General features: G+C 41.3%; 1 protein-coding gene across 11 annotated transcripts in view; it reads right to left on the bottom strand.

Annotated features, from left to right (window-relative positions):
• Window positions 1–7,405, bottom strand: part of PCGF3 (polycomb group ring finger 3) — a 63,699-nt gene extending 56,294 nt beyond the window's left edge. For 3 of the 11 annotated variants that reach the window (XM_075021775.1, XM_075021774.1, XM_075021779.1), the window contains exons 1-3: window positions 5,469–7,019; window positions 4,703–4,942; window positions 1,858–1,913 (exon numbers count right to left, since the gene is read on the bottom strand). Coding sequence is in view for 3 of the 11 variants with exons in the window: in XM_075021772.1 (XP_074877873.1) it covers window positions 1,858–1,913; window positions 7,047–7,401 (411 nt within the window). In the remaining 8 variants the exon portion in view is untranslated. Of the gene's footprint in view, window positions 1–1,857; window positions 1,914–2,851; window positions 3,256–4,702; window positions 4,943–5,468; window positions 7,020–7,046 lie in introns of those variants that run through there. The other 8 variants (XM_075021772.1, XM_075021771.1, XM_075021773.1 and 5 more) reach the window with 7 other exon arrangements.
• Window positions 7,406–14,442: the final 7,037 nt, after the last annotated feature.

The raw sequence follows: 14,442 nt of genomic DNA, 5'->3' as shown, positions 1-14,442 counted from the left end.
TATCTGTAACACTTTGTCCAAATTCAAGCCATTTTTAGTCATAAAATCATAATCACACAACCCATGAGCTATTATCATCTGGGCATGATAACCTTACATAATTTGAGTAACTGTTACAGATTAGAGCAAACACATTCCTGATAAAATTTTCTGGTGATAGCATCTAAGACTATGCCTAAAAAGTTGCACTAAAAATGACTGCAACTAATACAGTCCTTTTTATACCTACATATTTTGAAGATATTAACAAAATAAAACCTTCAAGTGCCAAAATTCATTTAATACCACTTCGATCAACACACACAGACTGCTTCTGGTAACTTCTGTCAAGTCTTGAAAGAATCTCACATGCAAGAATGTGAACTGAAGAAAATTAGCTCCACTAGTTACCCAGAAGCCTTTTTATCTGGTCCAGTGCCATTTATGCTACCTCAGATATAAGCCTATACAAATCTAGACTAGTTTTCTTATGGACAGTGGTTGAAATAAGAAGTATGAATGAAGCATTTTATTAATATAAACACAAGGCTCTTCTGAAATTGTTACAGAACGATCTGATCTTGAGAGGGACTTCCACCTCATTCTAGCCAGCCAAGAAATAGAAGTACAAGATTAGAAACACAAGAATAATAAATTCTAATGCAAATACACTACTCACTCTGGTGCCACCAAGCATAACACTACTGTTAACTAGGATAAATGTTACTAAAAAGCACCGTTCAATTAAACTGCTACTGCTCAGTAACAGTTATACTGAAACTTCTGGTAAAATAAGGTATTGCCTCAGTATTTCAAATGGACTCGATTTTATATTTCACTGCAGGAATAGACATAGATTGTAGCAATGAACTTCAGAATTTAAAAGTACAGAGTCAAGGTAAGGTAATGATAATTTATGAAATCCAAACATGCTGGGAAGAGATGGTTGGGAAGGAAGAAAGGATTTTCCAGGAAAAAAATACAAAAATATTGGGCATTGCTTCACAATGTGCCTGAGAACAGTATAAGCATAGATCAAAGAACTTTCCCTTAACAAGATTTTAACTAAACACCTGTGAATTAATCATCATCTCATGGCAACCCAATACAAAAAGCAGGACATTAAAGCATAAATTGATTTAAGATTCAAGGCTACTTTGCAATCAGCCTTAGGAAACTGCTACAGGAAAAGTCAGTTTAGTTTCTTCATTCAACAAATGAAATAAATCCATGCAAATAAATCCATGCAACTGTTCCTAAAAAAGGTAAATGTTCATCTTTAAACCTGATAGATTTCACTCACAGAGCATAATTTTTTTACTACACTGTTTCCCAGCAACACAAAAGAGCTTTTCTGCAAGTGCAGGCTTCTGCATAGGGCAAGAGCAACTTGCACTTGTGGGTAAGAAATTCTAAGTGAGCATTTAACAAGTGGTGGTGTTATGCTTGCTTTTCCTTGAAAAAGATTCAGTAAAGCTTGAAAAACAGTCACGAAACAGCCAGCTAGTATAGTGCTAAAGCAAAAAAGACTAAGGGAATCCCTTCACTGTAGCACCACAACTGTGGGGCTTTCATAAGCACAGACAGAACCAATCAGACAAACACTGTACACTGGTTTGGGGTCCACACCTTAGAAAAAAGGAATAATTCAAAGATGGAAAGCAAAGTATTTCACACATTAAAAGGACTGATATGATTACAGTGTGTTAGCACTCTCTTAAAGTACAGAAATAGTGTTAGAAGTATCTTTAACAGATACAGGTTTAACAAAAGTTAGAGTCTGAAATATAAATACTTTGATTTAGAAACAGGGGCATATGTATTTTCAGCTGTGTGCATGATTCGGTACTTAAACAAGCACATAAAAAATTCCCTTACCTCTTGCCTATTTTGAATCCTCAAATCAAGATTGGAGTTCTTGTGTCTAGAACATACTTTATATTTTAGGAAAAAATATAAATGAAACAAAACCCAATTATTACCACAATGGAACAGTATGAAATACAATCATCTGCAACAAAGAGTTAAGATAAGATCTCAATCCATACACAACTTTTAACTTGCAAATGTCTCTATGTCAAAATGATTTTTGGGAAAAGTCACTCTGAAAGAACAAAGCATGCCACTATGTTACAAAAAAAAAAATAAAAAAAAAATCTCATTCCTCAAATAAATTCTGCTGATTGCCACTGCTCAGTACAAAAAATAGATTTGTTATAATAAAAATAAACATCCTGTCTACTAAAGTAAAATAAGTTTGGCAATGTCCTTCAACTAAGTAATCAACTGACCTATGGCTTTCACTATGCCAATCTGCATACTAAAACTAATAGTTCAGATACAACAAAATGTCAGAGACAATTATTCATAAAGAATATATAAGTTAGTTGCATTGTACGTTTCAGCTTGTTCTTTCAGGTGACAAACTAGAAAAAGCTGTGCAGCACAACACATTACCTGACAAAAAATTGGCAAAGACTGCACTGGCAACGCTTACATATTTTCATGAATAAATGACATTTATGGTTACAAACATTAATATAACATTTGCATGCACGTTGCAAGAGAAGATAGCAGAGACAACCTGTTCTGGCATAACATCACACATAATTCACACAAGATTTGCATTATATCCAGTAACAATGATTATATAATAATCAACTAAAGATAGCATCACTGACTATCTAGTTATGCAGAGTGAAAAGAAAATTCTTAACTAAACCTGAAAAACTTGACAAGATGCCATTTGCAAGTCAGCAAATAACACGATACTCATTCTGGCAATCTGAAAAAATAACTTTCCTGTCTTAATTAAGCAAATACAGCACAGTACATTCTCGCCAACATACAACATACACAGAATGCTTCCTACCTTAAATCAAAATTAATTTATGCTATTCACAAAGCAAAGATATCCTCAGTTTCCAACAATAAGGATAGCCTCAGTTTCAGACAAGAAGGATTCTTATTGCCACCAAACCACAAGCCCTTTTAATGTAGATATACTTCTATGTTATTGACAGTCACAAGGTCAGGATACAAAATAGTTATCTGCTAACGTCAACCTAAATATATGTCTGTAGGCATAATAATAAGTCTCCTTCTTGCCAATTTGCAGAGAGATGGAAAATAATGGTAGAGCTAGTTTAAATAAGTTCTTCCACTAGCAGCAAAACTACCAAAAAAACTGGTTTTCTTCACAGTTGCGTATTTCTTCCTTACAATCTTACCCTGCATTGTAGTAATGCCAACACACATACTTCGATTATGTCCAGTTCTCCCCCCCCCCCACCCCCTCAACAATTTCCCCCACTGGCTCCATTAACTTAAAACTGTGATTTGAAAAAGAGGCAGTCATAACTGTGAGAGCAGTCATCTTTTGGCACAAAGAACAAGTAACTTGAGCTCATCATACTTTGCCATTCCCCCCACTTTTGAATAATACACGCTATGTTTGACAAAGGAATAGAAAGACCCTGAAGTTCCTACGTAAAATACGAAGCTCCTAGTATAAAGTACTGTTTCTGATTAAGGAAAAAAAAAAAGAAAAAAAAAGGGAAAATAGTATCATTGATCAACTCACTGCTGCTTTATTCCTTCCTACAATGCTGGCTCTGCAATATGATTGCAGGACTTCAGGTCTCTACAGTATCAAACTTCAATCAAACTTTCAAAAGCAAATAAGGCTTTCAATCTCACTACTCATCACGCTGAGTATTTCACTTTCATAGTCAGTTGATTTAAATATAGATGCACTTATTCAGTAAAATTAACTTGAGGAAATCTAATTCAGATAGGAGCAGCAAGTTTTTTCTTGGCTCTTTAGAGCCATTATAGAACAAACACTGTTTACAGCATGTCTTCAGTTAGCAGTGAAACTGTAACATATCACAATAGCAAAGACTGCTTTTAATGCAGAATAACCCCTTTCTCTCTTCCCTTTTATTGCATTTATGACTTTCACATATTAGCTACACTTAAAGCCTAATACAGCAAGCTTGCATTTTAAAAAGGGAGGTGCAAGGAATGCAAAACTATATATTTACTTCAAGACAGAGCTTCAAAATAAGTCTTGCCTAAGCTAAAAGACAGACAGCTTCTGCCTGGCTTTTAACCTATTCCAATCCAACTGCCCTGAGCAGGTTTTCTCTACATTTCCTCTAAACATACCTAACCTAGCAAATCAGAGTAATTTCAACCATCATTAAACATCTTTACTACCAATGACAAAAAGAGAACAGAGTTTAAACTACTAAACCCTCAGGAATGCCAACAGCCTTAAATCCACTGCATCTCCAAATACCATTATCAATAAAAGCTTCCATTTAGTAACTCTACTTCCTCTAGTTCCCAAGCAAAAAAAATAGAGAAAATGTTTATTTTATAGCATACAGGATCTCATTACACTTTCTTGTAAGCTGGTATCATCTCTTAAGACAGCACCTGAAAAGTGAAACACTATCAACATGCATGCTTTTCAAAACATCACATCCACATCCACTTTGTAGGTCATATCTAGCTTAGAGCTTCAATGGAAATGCTTCTATTTCTACTTACAGAGTTTCCCAGAGAGTTCAGGAATTTAATCTGAAATTATTTCAGTCCTGGGAGATCATTACCTGACAAAAGCTAAAAAGGCTGCCTAGATTAAACAGTCATATGGGCAAAAGAAAATGGAAGCTATTAAAGCAAATGTATAACGGTTCTTGACAAGAAAGCTTACCTGTATCTCAAATACAAAGCTTAGAGATGACGTCCTCTAAATCATGTAGGTAGTCAGGAGAAGTAAGAGTAGGTTGGGCAGCTGCAGCAACTAGAAGCTATACTTTACAGTCTCTTAGTAGAAGTCTTTCATAGCATGGTAATTAATTTCTGCCATTCTAGGCATTAGTATTAGGCAACCATAGTTACAATCTCTTAGTTGACTTTAAAACAGCATTTAGAAGTGTTCAGTCTTGATTTTCTATGGTGACAGCAGAGTAACAAGATCAAGCTGGCTAGATCAGCCCACATAAAGAAATCAAACAGATTTTGCTCAAAAAGTGATTTACAAAATGCTTTAAAAATTATTTATTTCCAAGCTTTCTGTTGCAGTACCCCATGTATCTCTTTAGAAAACCGCCTGACCCTTTTCTAATGCATCCTACATGATCTCACCAAGTACCTTCAGTTCTGCACAGGTTCTGTATTTTAAACACATTATAAAGTATCTACAAGTACAACTTACATTTGAAACAGCAGAGCTACTGGAATGGTACAAGGTTTCTATTTCTGTTCACCTTCTCACCAACCAAAGAATTATATGAATTGCAGAGCACCTTTATGAGACTCGATAAGTATCACAGTTCAGATTCTCATCTGATCTGCCACTAAAAGAATGAACATAAAGTTCACAAGTATGCTACCCAACAATAATAACAACATATTTAGCATATGCCTAGTTGTTCATGCTTTATAAAGGAAACCAATTTACAATGGAAGATACATACATGGGATGCTCCTTAAACATAAGGTTCATCTCAACTGTTTTGTGTTTGTTGTGTCTTTTTTAAATTCAAACCTTTTCATCCACAAACTTAATTCTTCCATGAAACTCTGGAAAACAATTATGTAGCATTATTTCAAAAAACACCAAACAAAATATTTCAAGAAGAACATTCCAGAGCATATAACACAGATAATAAAACAGAATTTCTTGAACTGATTTCTCCGAGGCACACATTTCATACAGAAGGCAGGAAACGGCTAAACTAATTTGACACAAAGCATGCATAAAGTGATAGTTTGCAACAATTAAAAAAAGAAAAAAAATCAAACATGAAGTAACAAAAGAACATCCAAGTACTTCATAAACCATAATCATCAAGCCTCCTGTGAGCCTTATTAACTTCAGGACATGCTAAACTTTCCACATAGGGCACTCTGAAGCAATGCCTGACACTTCCAGACTAAAAGAGACTAACTTAATAGACCCAAATCTGACAGCGTGACAACTCACTAAAACTCAGTGGTCGAGAAAACAATCAGAATTTTGTAATATCAAATAAATAAATAAATATATGCTAAGACCTTAAAACAACTCAGACCACAAGCTTTCTATATTTTACCTACGAGTACCACTTCACTTCCTACTTCTCACAAGACTTAAAATCCCATATGCCACTTAGATACACAGCACTGAAGCCACACAACTGCACAGGTGAGGTCGTACGCACAAGGGGCATGTCCCCTCTATTCTCTATCTTACTGGAAACAGTATCTCCACCGCTACCAACCGCCACCCCGCCCCTCAAAGGGACCCTTTTTTTCTCCCAAAGCCGTGGCATTTTGGAGCTCCGCAAAGCCACCCCTGAAGGGGAGGAAGCATTCAGGGACAACTCGGGACAGCTCCATCCACCCCGCTCCCCACAGGCACCACGGCCTTGCCCGCGGCTGAGCTGCCAGTCCTGGGCCCCTCCACACAACAGGCAACTCTGCTCGGGGGTAGGAAGGGATGGAAGGGGAGGTTCCGGGGTTTCCTTTCCCCCAGAAGACAAGAGCCACCTTCCCCTGGGGCGGGGGGACAGCTGTCCAGACAGACAGAAGGACAAGGTCAGACGCTCCCCTAGCCCACGGAAGACTCCCTGCTCCGGAAGGGGTGTCTGGGGAGGGGAACCCCCCACAAAATCCAATCTCCCCTATTAACACCGCCACCCTCCCCGAGGATACAGCGTGCTTGCTGCAGCACGGGAAGTTCAAGCACAGCACACCGGTGCACCCCCCTCAAACCCCGGACATCTGGGAGGCAGAAGGCCCGCTCCTCCGCGGAACCCCACCCCCCGCGGGGCAGCGAAGACCCTCGCCCCGCACCCTACCCCACCCGTGCCGGGAGGCCCACCCGCAGCCCCCCGCCGCAAACACCGGCGGGCGGAGGGTAGGGGGGAGGCAGGCCCGCCCTGTCCCCAAGACCCTCGCCGGGCCTCACGCGGCCCGCGGCCCCACAGCGGGGTGGGGGAAGGCCGGGACCTCCGCCCCGCTACCGGCGGACCCCCACGCCACCCCACGCAACGCCGCGGCCACGGACTGACCTGACGGGGGAGGGGCGGCGCCGTGTCCGTTGGCGGGGGAGGGGCGCGGTCGCTTCACGGGGCTGGCGGGGGGGGCGGGTTTGCTCCCCACCACCGATCTTCTGCTCCCCGGCCCGTCCTTCTCCGGGCGCCACTGCAGAGAGAAAGCAGAGGATGCGAGCAAGGTAACGCGAGACAGAGGGAAACACCAGCCCCTCTTCTCCTCCCCCGCCAAAAAAAAAATTAAAAAAAAAAAGGGGGGGGGGAGGAGGGTAAAATTAAAAGGCTCGGCCCGGAGTTTAAAACAAAGAGGCGGAAATAGCCGAGCGCGGCCCGAATGGAGCCGAGCGGGGGCGCCGCCACGCTCCGGGCGCATGCGCGCGGGGCGCTCACCCGGGCACGGCTCCGGCCGCCCCCTCCCCCAGGAGCGGGGCTGACCCACGCGCCCTCCCCCGCTCCCTCCCCTCCCCGCCGCGCGCGCGTGCCAGGGCGGGGCGGGGCGGGGTGCGGGCGCGGGCGCGGGCGCGGTGGCTGGCGGGCTGGCCGTGCCACCCGTCAGCAGGCTGCGGCTGTCCTGGGAGGCTGGCCCGAGGGCCGAGGGGGGCTGGCCGGTTCCCGGGGTGCCCAGCCTCGACAAAGCAGTTGAACTTGGGAGCAGGGTGAGGTTAATGGAGGTGACTGAATTTTCGGCAGGGTAAGGCCCTTCGTTGCTCCACGCTGTCTCAAGGTTTTCCTCAAAAGCACATCAGGTGTCTTTTTAACCAGTCAGCACGGAAACTTGAATAGGAGCTGGGAGCACTGGTGGCAAGACACGCAGCTTGCTGGCAAATTGCAGGTGGCTCAGACACTCCCAACGAATGTAACGAAAGATTTTGGCATCCTGAGAGTTGAAAGCTGTGAGGTCTTTGGTCAAGCAGCACGCGTAAAGCTTGGGAAGGCCATGCCAAGTTCAACTTCACACCAAGTGGCTGAATGCCAAGGTTGGAAAGACAAGTACTTAGAAATTCACCTATCCAAACTCTTAAGACACCAGAACAAGCTTTACGTTCCCAATTATGCATATATTTTGAATGTAATGCTTTAAAATACCTGCATATTCCCTTCTTTTTTTTTCCTCCCTGCCAAGCAAGAATGAGCCACAAGACAGTCTTCCACCTTGTCTGAGAATGCAACTGGAAATGGGCTGTCTGACATAGCACAGCCCTAGAAGGTTGTCCAAAAAAACACTAAGCCTTTATCGTGTACCAAGACTTTGGGGTCTGTGCTTGGCTGTAGGAGCTACGTTATCTAGAAGCTAAGCCTGCTTTAATAGGAAATATGCCAGCACTGTAGATTTGCTCTGTTTAGCTTAAAGGGTTGTGTAGTTAAATGGATGCATCTTGTCTGTCAGAAATTTAAATTCTGTTTCCACTTTAACCACAAATAACTTTGCATGGGCCTTTGCTTACAGAGATATATCCTATAAAGTAATGGGGCATTCTGCCTGGCTTCTGGAGTTGCAGTTCAAGTAGCCAGAAGCAAAAGTAACAAACTATGAGAATGTGCATGAAATTATATTCTGGATGCGGGCTTTTTTTGCTGTTGTTCCTAATGTTTCCAGAGCCAAACACTGCAGATTGGGAAAACCATTAAGGCCAGAGTCTATGGGGTTTGCTTTTCTCTTACTACAGATATTTTTTAGAAGATGGTACCTGAAGCAAGATGATATGGCCATGCCTACTCAAACAATTAATCTACTTTAATATACCCCTTGTGACAAGATTGCTGTGATCCTGAGAGCCAAGGCAATGGTTTGCTCTGTTTCCAACCTCATTACCCTAACATCAGTTCTAAAGCCTTTGGCAATGCCATTAAATAATGTGTTAGCCTATAAGTGATATTTCTGAAATACAAGCTTAGCCAGTGACTAGAGTATCTAAGATCATAACTGAGTAGTTATGAGTGCCTTGTCTGAATTGCAGCACTTGGTATTAGGAGAGAAGTGAAACTTGTTGTTAGCATTGTAGCCAGTGAACTATGATCAACTACAGAATTTCAGAGAATGACTCAGGAGGAACTAGAAATAGTTTTTAAAGGATTCTTTCTGTGAGCTTTACATGTGTTAGTCCTCACAGTTTTAACACAAACAAAAGCATAACATGAACACAGGTAAACTGAAGCTCTGGCTTCTGGAAGGATATATATCCTAGCTAAAACAATTCATGGAAGAGAATCTATCTGAGACCTCTTGACAGGAAAAAAAACCCAAACATTTCAAGTAAAAGAAGTTCATCGTCTTCTTTAGGACTTCTAGCAGTGAAAAGTTATTGGTCAGCATGAACACATTAATGGTAATGGCTAGAAACCCAATAAAACAGGATATTTTCCTGAACAGTAGTAAAGCACAAAGTAGGCAAATATATGAGAAAATTATTCTAGTTTAAGACTGACCATAATACAGTGTTTACAAACAGCAAATTTGAGAACTAGTATTTAGAGTAGTTGCTCAGTGCCTTTCCAGCGAAATAGAGCTATATCAATCCTGTAGGTCTGTGGACTAGACTGGTTGCATCCAAGGGTACTGAGAGAGCCTCTTGATACCAGCAAGGCTACTCCCTCTCCATTACCTTTGCAAGATCATGGTGACTACGGGAGTCGCCCAGTACTGGAGACTGGTAAATACTTCACCCATCTTTGGAAACAGCAAGAAAGATAGTTCAGGGAATTACAGCCTCACTTTGGTCCCTGAGAGAATCATGGAACAAGTCCACCCATGCCATTTCTGAACACATGAAGGAGAAGAACCTGTCTTACCAAAAGCAAATCAGGGTGGGCCAACCTGATTGTCTTCTATGATGAAATGACTGGTTTTGTGGATGCTAGGAATGTGGTGGATGTTGTATACTTAGACTTTAGCAAGGCTTTTGATACAGTCTCCCACAATATTGTTGCCCCACATTAGGACATTATGGCCTGGATGGGTGAACTATTGGATGGGTGAAATATCGGCTGGATTGTTGGTCTGAAAGAATTGTGGTTAATGGGTTGTATTCTGTCTGAAGGCTGGTAACAGCATGAAGTTCTTCAGCGGTTTTCCCTGGGACCTGTTTAATATCTTTGCTAATGACTTGGACACTCAGAAATAAGTCTGTGGACAACACCAAACTGGGAGTGCAGTCTATATGCCTGAGGACAGGGCTGTCATTAGGAGGGACCTAAACAGGCTGTAGGAATAAAATTCAGCAAATACAAAATTGTGCACCTGGAACAGACTTAATTTCCTGTAGCGGTGCAGGCTGGGGTGTGACTACTGACTAGCTGGAAGGCAGGTCTGTTGAAAACACTTTGTGAATTCTTGGGAACTATAGGCTAAGCATGAGCAACCAGTGTGCCCTGTCACTGATGAGAATTAACAGCATTTTGGGATGTAGCAACAGGCCAGTACACTGGGGGACGTGATTGTTCCTCTTTACATGGTACTTGTTTAGAACATTCTGAGTCTGACATAGTGCGTCAAGTTTTGGGTGCACCAATATGAGAAAGATACTGATAAACTTAATAAAGTCCAGCAGAGGCCACCAGGGTAGTAGCGGGTCTGGAGAACACATCCTGCAAGGAGGAGCAGAGGGAACAGGAATAGTTCAGCCTGGAGAAGAGATGGCTCCACGGCAACCTAATAGCAGCTTTCAACACTTACAAGGGGGTCACTGTAGGCAAGTGGAGCCAGACTCCAATGAGGCAAATGGCAGGAGAATGAAAAATGGTGGTAATAAAGTGAATCAGGGAAGATTCTGATAGGACAGAAAACAAACAAACAAAAAAGATCAATATGAGGATAGTTAAACTTTGGAAGAAGTTTCCCAGAGAGGCTGTGCATTGTGCATCTTTGGAGGTTTTCAAGACCAGGCTGGACAATGCCCTCCTTTAAGGAAGAAGTTGTACTAGAGGTGTCTGGATGTCCCTTCCCATCTAAATGTTTCTGTAATTCTGGGATTAACTGTCAAGCAGAGAAATCAAAATTGTCCAGGAAAGTTTAGATTAACAGAAGAAAGAGTATCTAAAATGGTTGAATCGTCCTGGGAAGCCAGAGCAACTTCCTCAAACTGCGCAGGACAACATTGCCTTTTAGATGATGTATGAATAGGCTGACTTAGGTGAGTAAACTTTGTCAATGAACTGCTTTTGAAATGCTGTCAATGGCTGCTTTTTCCATGCTTCATCTTTCACCTTGGCTGCTTTTAGGTCCCAAAAGGCCCTCACTAATTATTGCCTCTCTGAGTACAGTACCTACCTGTTAGTTGCAACTGAAAACTTAGATGATTTCTAATCACTGCCTTTCACACTCAGTCTTTCCCAGTGGTAAATCTTCAGTCAGCACTTAGATTTCTTTATTCACGTCAAATGGCAAGCAAAGCACGGTAGTAGTAACCAAAGATCTCAGAGCTGGGCTCCAAACATCCTGCAACCTAAAATCAAAGAACCCAAACATTCACCAACTTTTGTCTTCTGGGTGAATATACCATGCACTAATCATTTGAGTAACCTATTCTTAAGGGAAGTATCTACAAGATTTTGGCATTAGCAGCACAAAATGATCACTTCAGAACAGACACACTATACATACATTTATATAAGTATACATATACATAGTTATAGATACGTATGTAAAATGCTATATTTTGACATCTCCTTTTTTACACCTTTTACACTGTCAAGTTTCTTTTGTGGATATCTGCACGCATCTGTACCACATTTCTCTCAAATGCATGTATATTACAGGCCTGCATTGTATTGCATTAGTCCACACAGAACCTTTGCGTCAAGCAATGTTTATATAAAACATTCCTCATCACCAAGTTTGCAAAGTTAGCATGCATTTAATTTAAAATTTCAGTTCCTGCAGACGCAAGATGCAAGTTCCTGTTCATGCAAGAATATCCAGATTTATTTTACAAACTTGTAAAACATGGAGATTTAGAGAAATGCTTAGACAATGTGACTATGCTTCAAGTGTTTTAATAACAACAGAATTATATACCAATGCTGTTCTAGCATTAAGTCAGTCATGATATTTTGGGAATGGAATAATGATTTTTTAAATCTTGGGGAGACACCACTGACATTTCTGACTGACTCTGTTGTGTTTCCAGCCACATAAGCCTCCATTCTTCTGCTAATGACCAGAGAAGTCTCTTAACAATAAAGAGGTGCACAGCATTTTATGGTAGTGTTACAGAATGGATGAGATTGGAAGGGACCTTTGGAGATTGCCCAGGGCAGCCTCCCTGCTCAAAGGAGGGTCAGGTAGAGCAGGCTGTCTTGCTTCCTCTATTTATCACAAGATCAAACACTGCCATTCTTACGTTGTAGGTTCTGCATGAACATCCCAATGACTGAATGATAACTCCATTCTTGCTAAGGAACCACTGAATGTCACTTTTACCACAAGTAAATCCTGGCTTCAGACATGTAGTCTGTTAATCCTCTCATTTAAAAACAAAGACCTAGAGGTCCTTTACAGGAGGAGATATGACTTTGCATCTCCTAAGGACACAACTGCATGGGCAACAGGCCAATCAACTGGAGGAACTGACTAAAGAACATCTGTTGCTTCAGCAGTGAAACAGCTGAAGCAGATGAAAGGTATGTTTTGTGTAGCCAGTGTATGCCATGTCATGCAGCTCCAGATGGCTCAGTATGAACTGTTTGCAAAGTGGCCTTTTTCATACTACCATTAAGCCCCCTTTATGTGCTTCAAGTTCTCTTCCTCCCCCTTTCCCAAACCGTTTGCTAGGAGGATGAGGTAGGACCATGAAAGATCATTTGATCTACCAAGGGATATGATCAATGCTATCTGTATTGTGTAAGCTTCTGACAGGTGAGCCGTGAAGACATACAGTGTCTGTCCTCTGAGGTTTTCAAATAGGTTTGACAACCTAGCCTTGCTTTGCTGGTCGATTGTTAGAAAGTATTTCCCAGTTTTTGACCTTGCTTTTCCTGCTATGATTTTAGCAGACAAAGCAGTTCATACCCTTTGTCTCTGCAAATACTTGTGACACATCTGACATATCCTCCAGTCAGTCTTCTCTTGACTAAGTAACCACTTTTCCCCTCATTTTGCATCCTAAGTTTTGGGCTTGCAGACTTTTGTGTTTCTTTGCCACAGCTTTCCCTGTTATCTGCCCCAATAGACCTTTCTATCTCTTCAAAAGACCAGCCATTTCTTTCCAAGACAGACAGACACCTTGCCTTCCTTCAGGAAAGCGCCTTTAACAAGATCTGCTTTCACCATCCAGATGCTTTGCTCTAATATGTACAAACCCAGAGGTGCAGTTTATTGACACAAATCTGACTTGGGACCCACAGTTTCCCAGAAACACTATGACAAACAGGGAAGTATAGTCTGTCATACAAATCTTATGCTGGGGAGCTGTAAATCAAAAGCAACTTGGAGGTTCACTGCCCCACAAATTTCAGATGCATTCCAAAGTATTAATCAACATTTTGTTATAGATTTACTTTAGTTTAAGCATAATCTTTAACAGTTTTTAACTCTGTAACTATTATACAACCTCCTTCATCTGTAAAGCACTAAGATACTTCTATTTCTTTCAATAATCTTTTATCTTTGGGTTTGGGGGAGTTGATATCTTTCTCATGTCGTCCCTGCTGTAGAATTGACAAGGCATGCTGTCTCAGCCTCTAGCTGAACAGTTTTATCCCTATTCTGATCTGCAGCATTTTTTTATGACTGAAGGATACCATAAACCCCAGAGAGATTTAAGCCCAAGAGACAGGTGTTTAACTATACCCTTAGTCATTCCAACCCACCTGAGCTCTTTGATCATCACTGTTACTCAGCTTTCAATTTCCTCCATTTCCCATGGCAAAAAAATCCCTGGTTTTCTCTCTAGTGTCAAACTCAAATAAATCAGGTTCATTACGCCTTCTGGCCAAATCCACTCAACTGTACAAGACAAACTGATTCAACAATCATTTGGAAAAGATGAAAGACACTATTTTAGCAAATACCAGCCACTTAATGTAATTCTAGGCTTATAAATATTCCCACTGGTAAGCGAAACTATTGGCGAGCATGTCAGCAACTGTTAACTAGCAATTAGAAATTTCTAGTTATGTATTCTTCCTCACCAGAAGACCTCCTAGTGCTTCAAAGATGAGCATTAGATAGAAAAGTGGAAATAGAGAGGGATTTAGTGACTCAGGAAATAAGTATCTGTTACCACTAGCTGCTTACATAAACACAGCTTAGATCCCTTCAAGGTTTTTTTTTAAACACAAAAAGCCTCAGCTATATCCTTACTGTTAAATGATGAGATTTACACAGGGGGCGGGGAATGGCAGGGAGAAGCAAAACAAAAACCCACACTCAGTTCCAAGAAGTTCTGCATCTGGAATGTTCCATTCTCAGAACTTG

This window comes from Buteo buteo, chromosome Z (genome assembly GCF_964188355.1).
Source record: "Buteo buteo chromosome Z, bButBut1.hap1.1, whole genome shotgun sequence".
NCBI lineage: Eukaryota > Metazoa > Chordata > Aves > Accipitriformes > Accipitridae > Buteo > Buteo buteo.
Note: the sequence above shows the minus strand (reverse complement) of the source record. Positions and strands in the feature narration are given on the sequence as shown.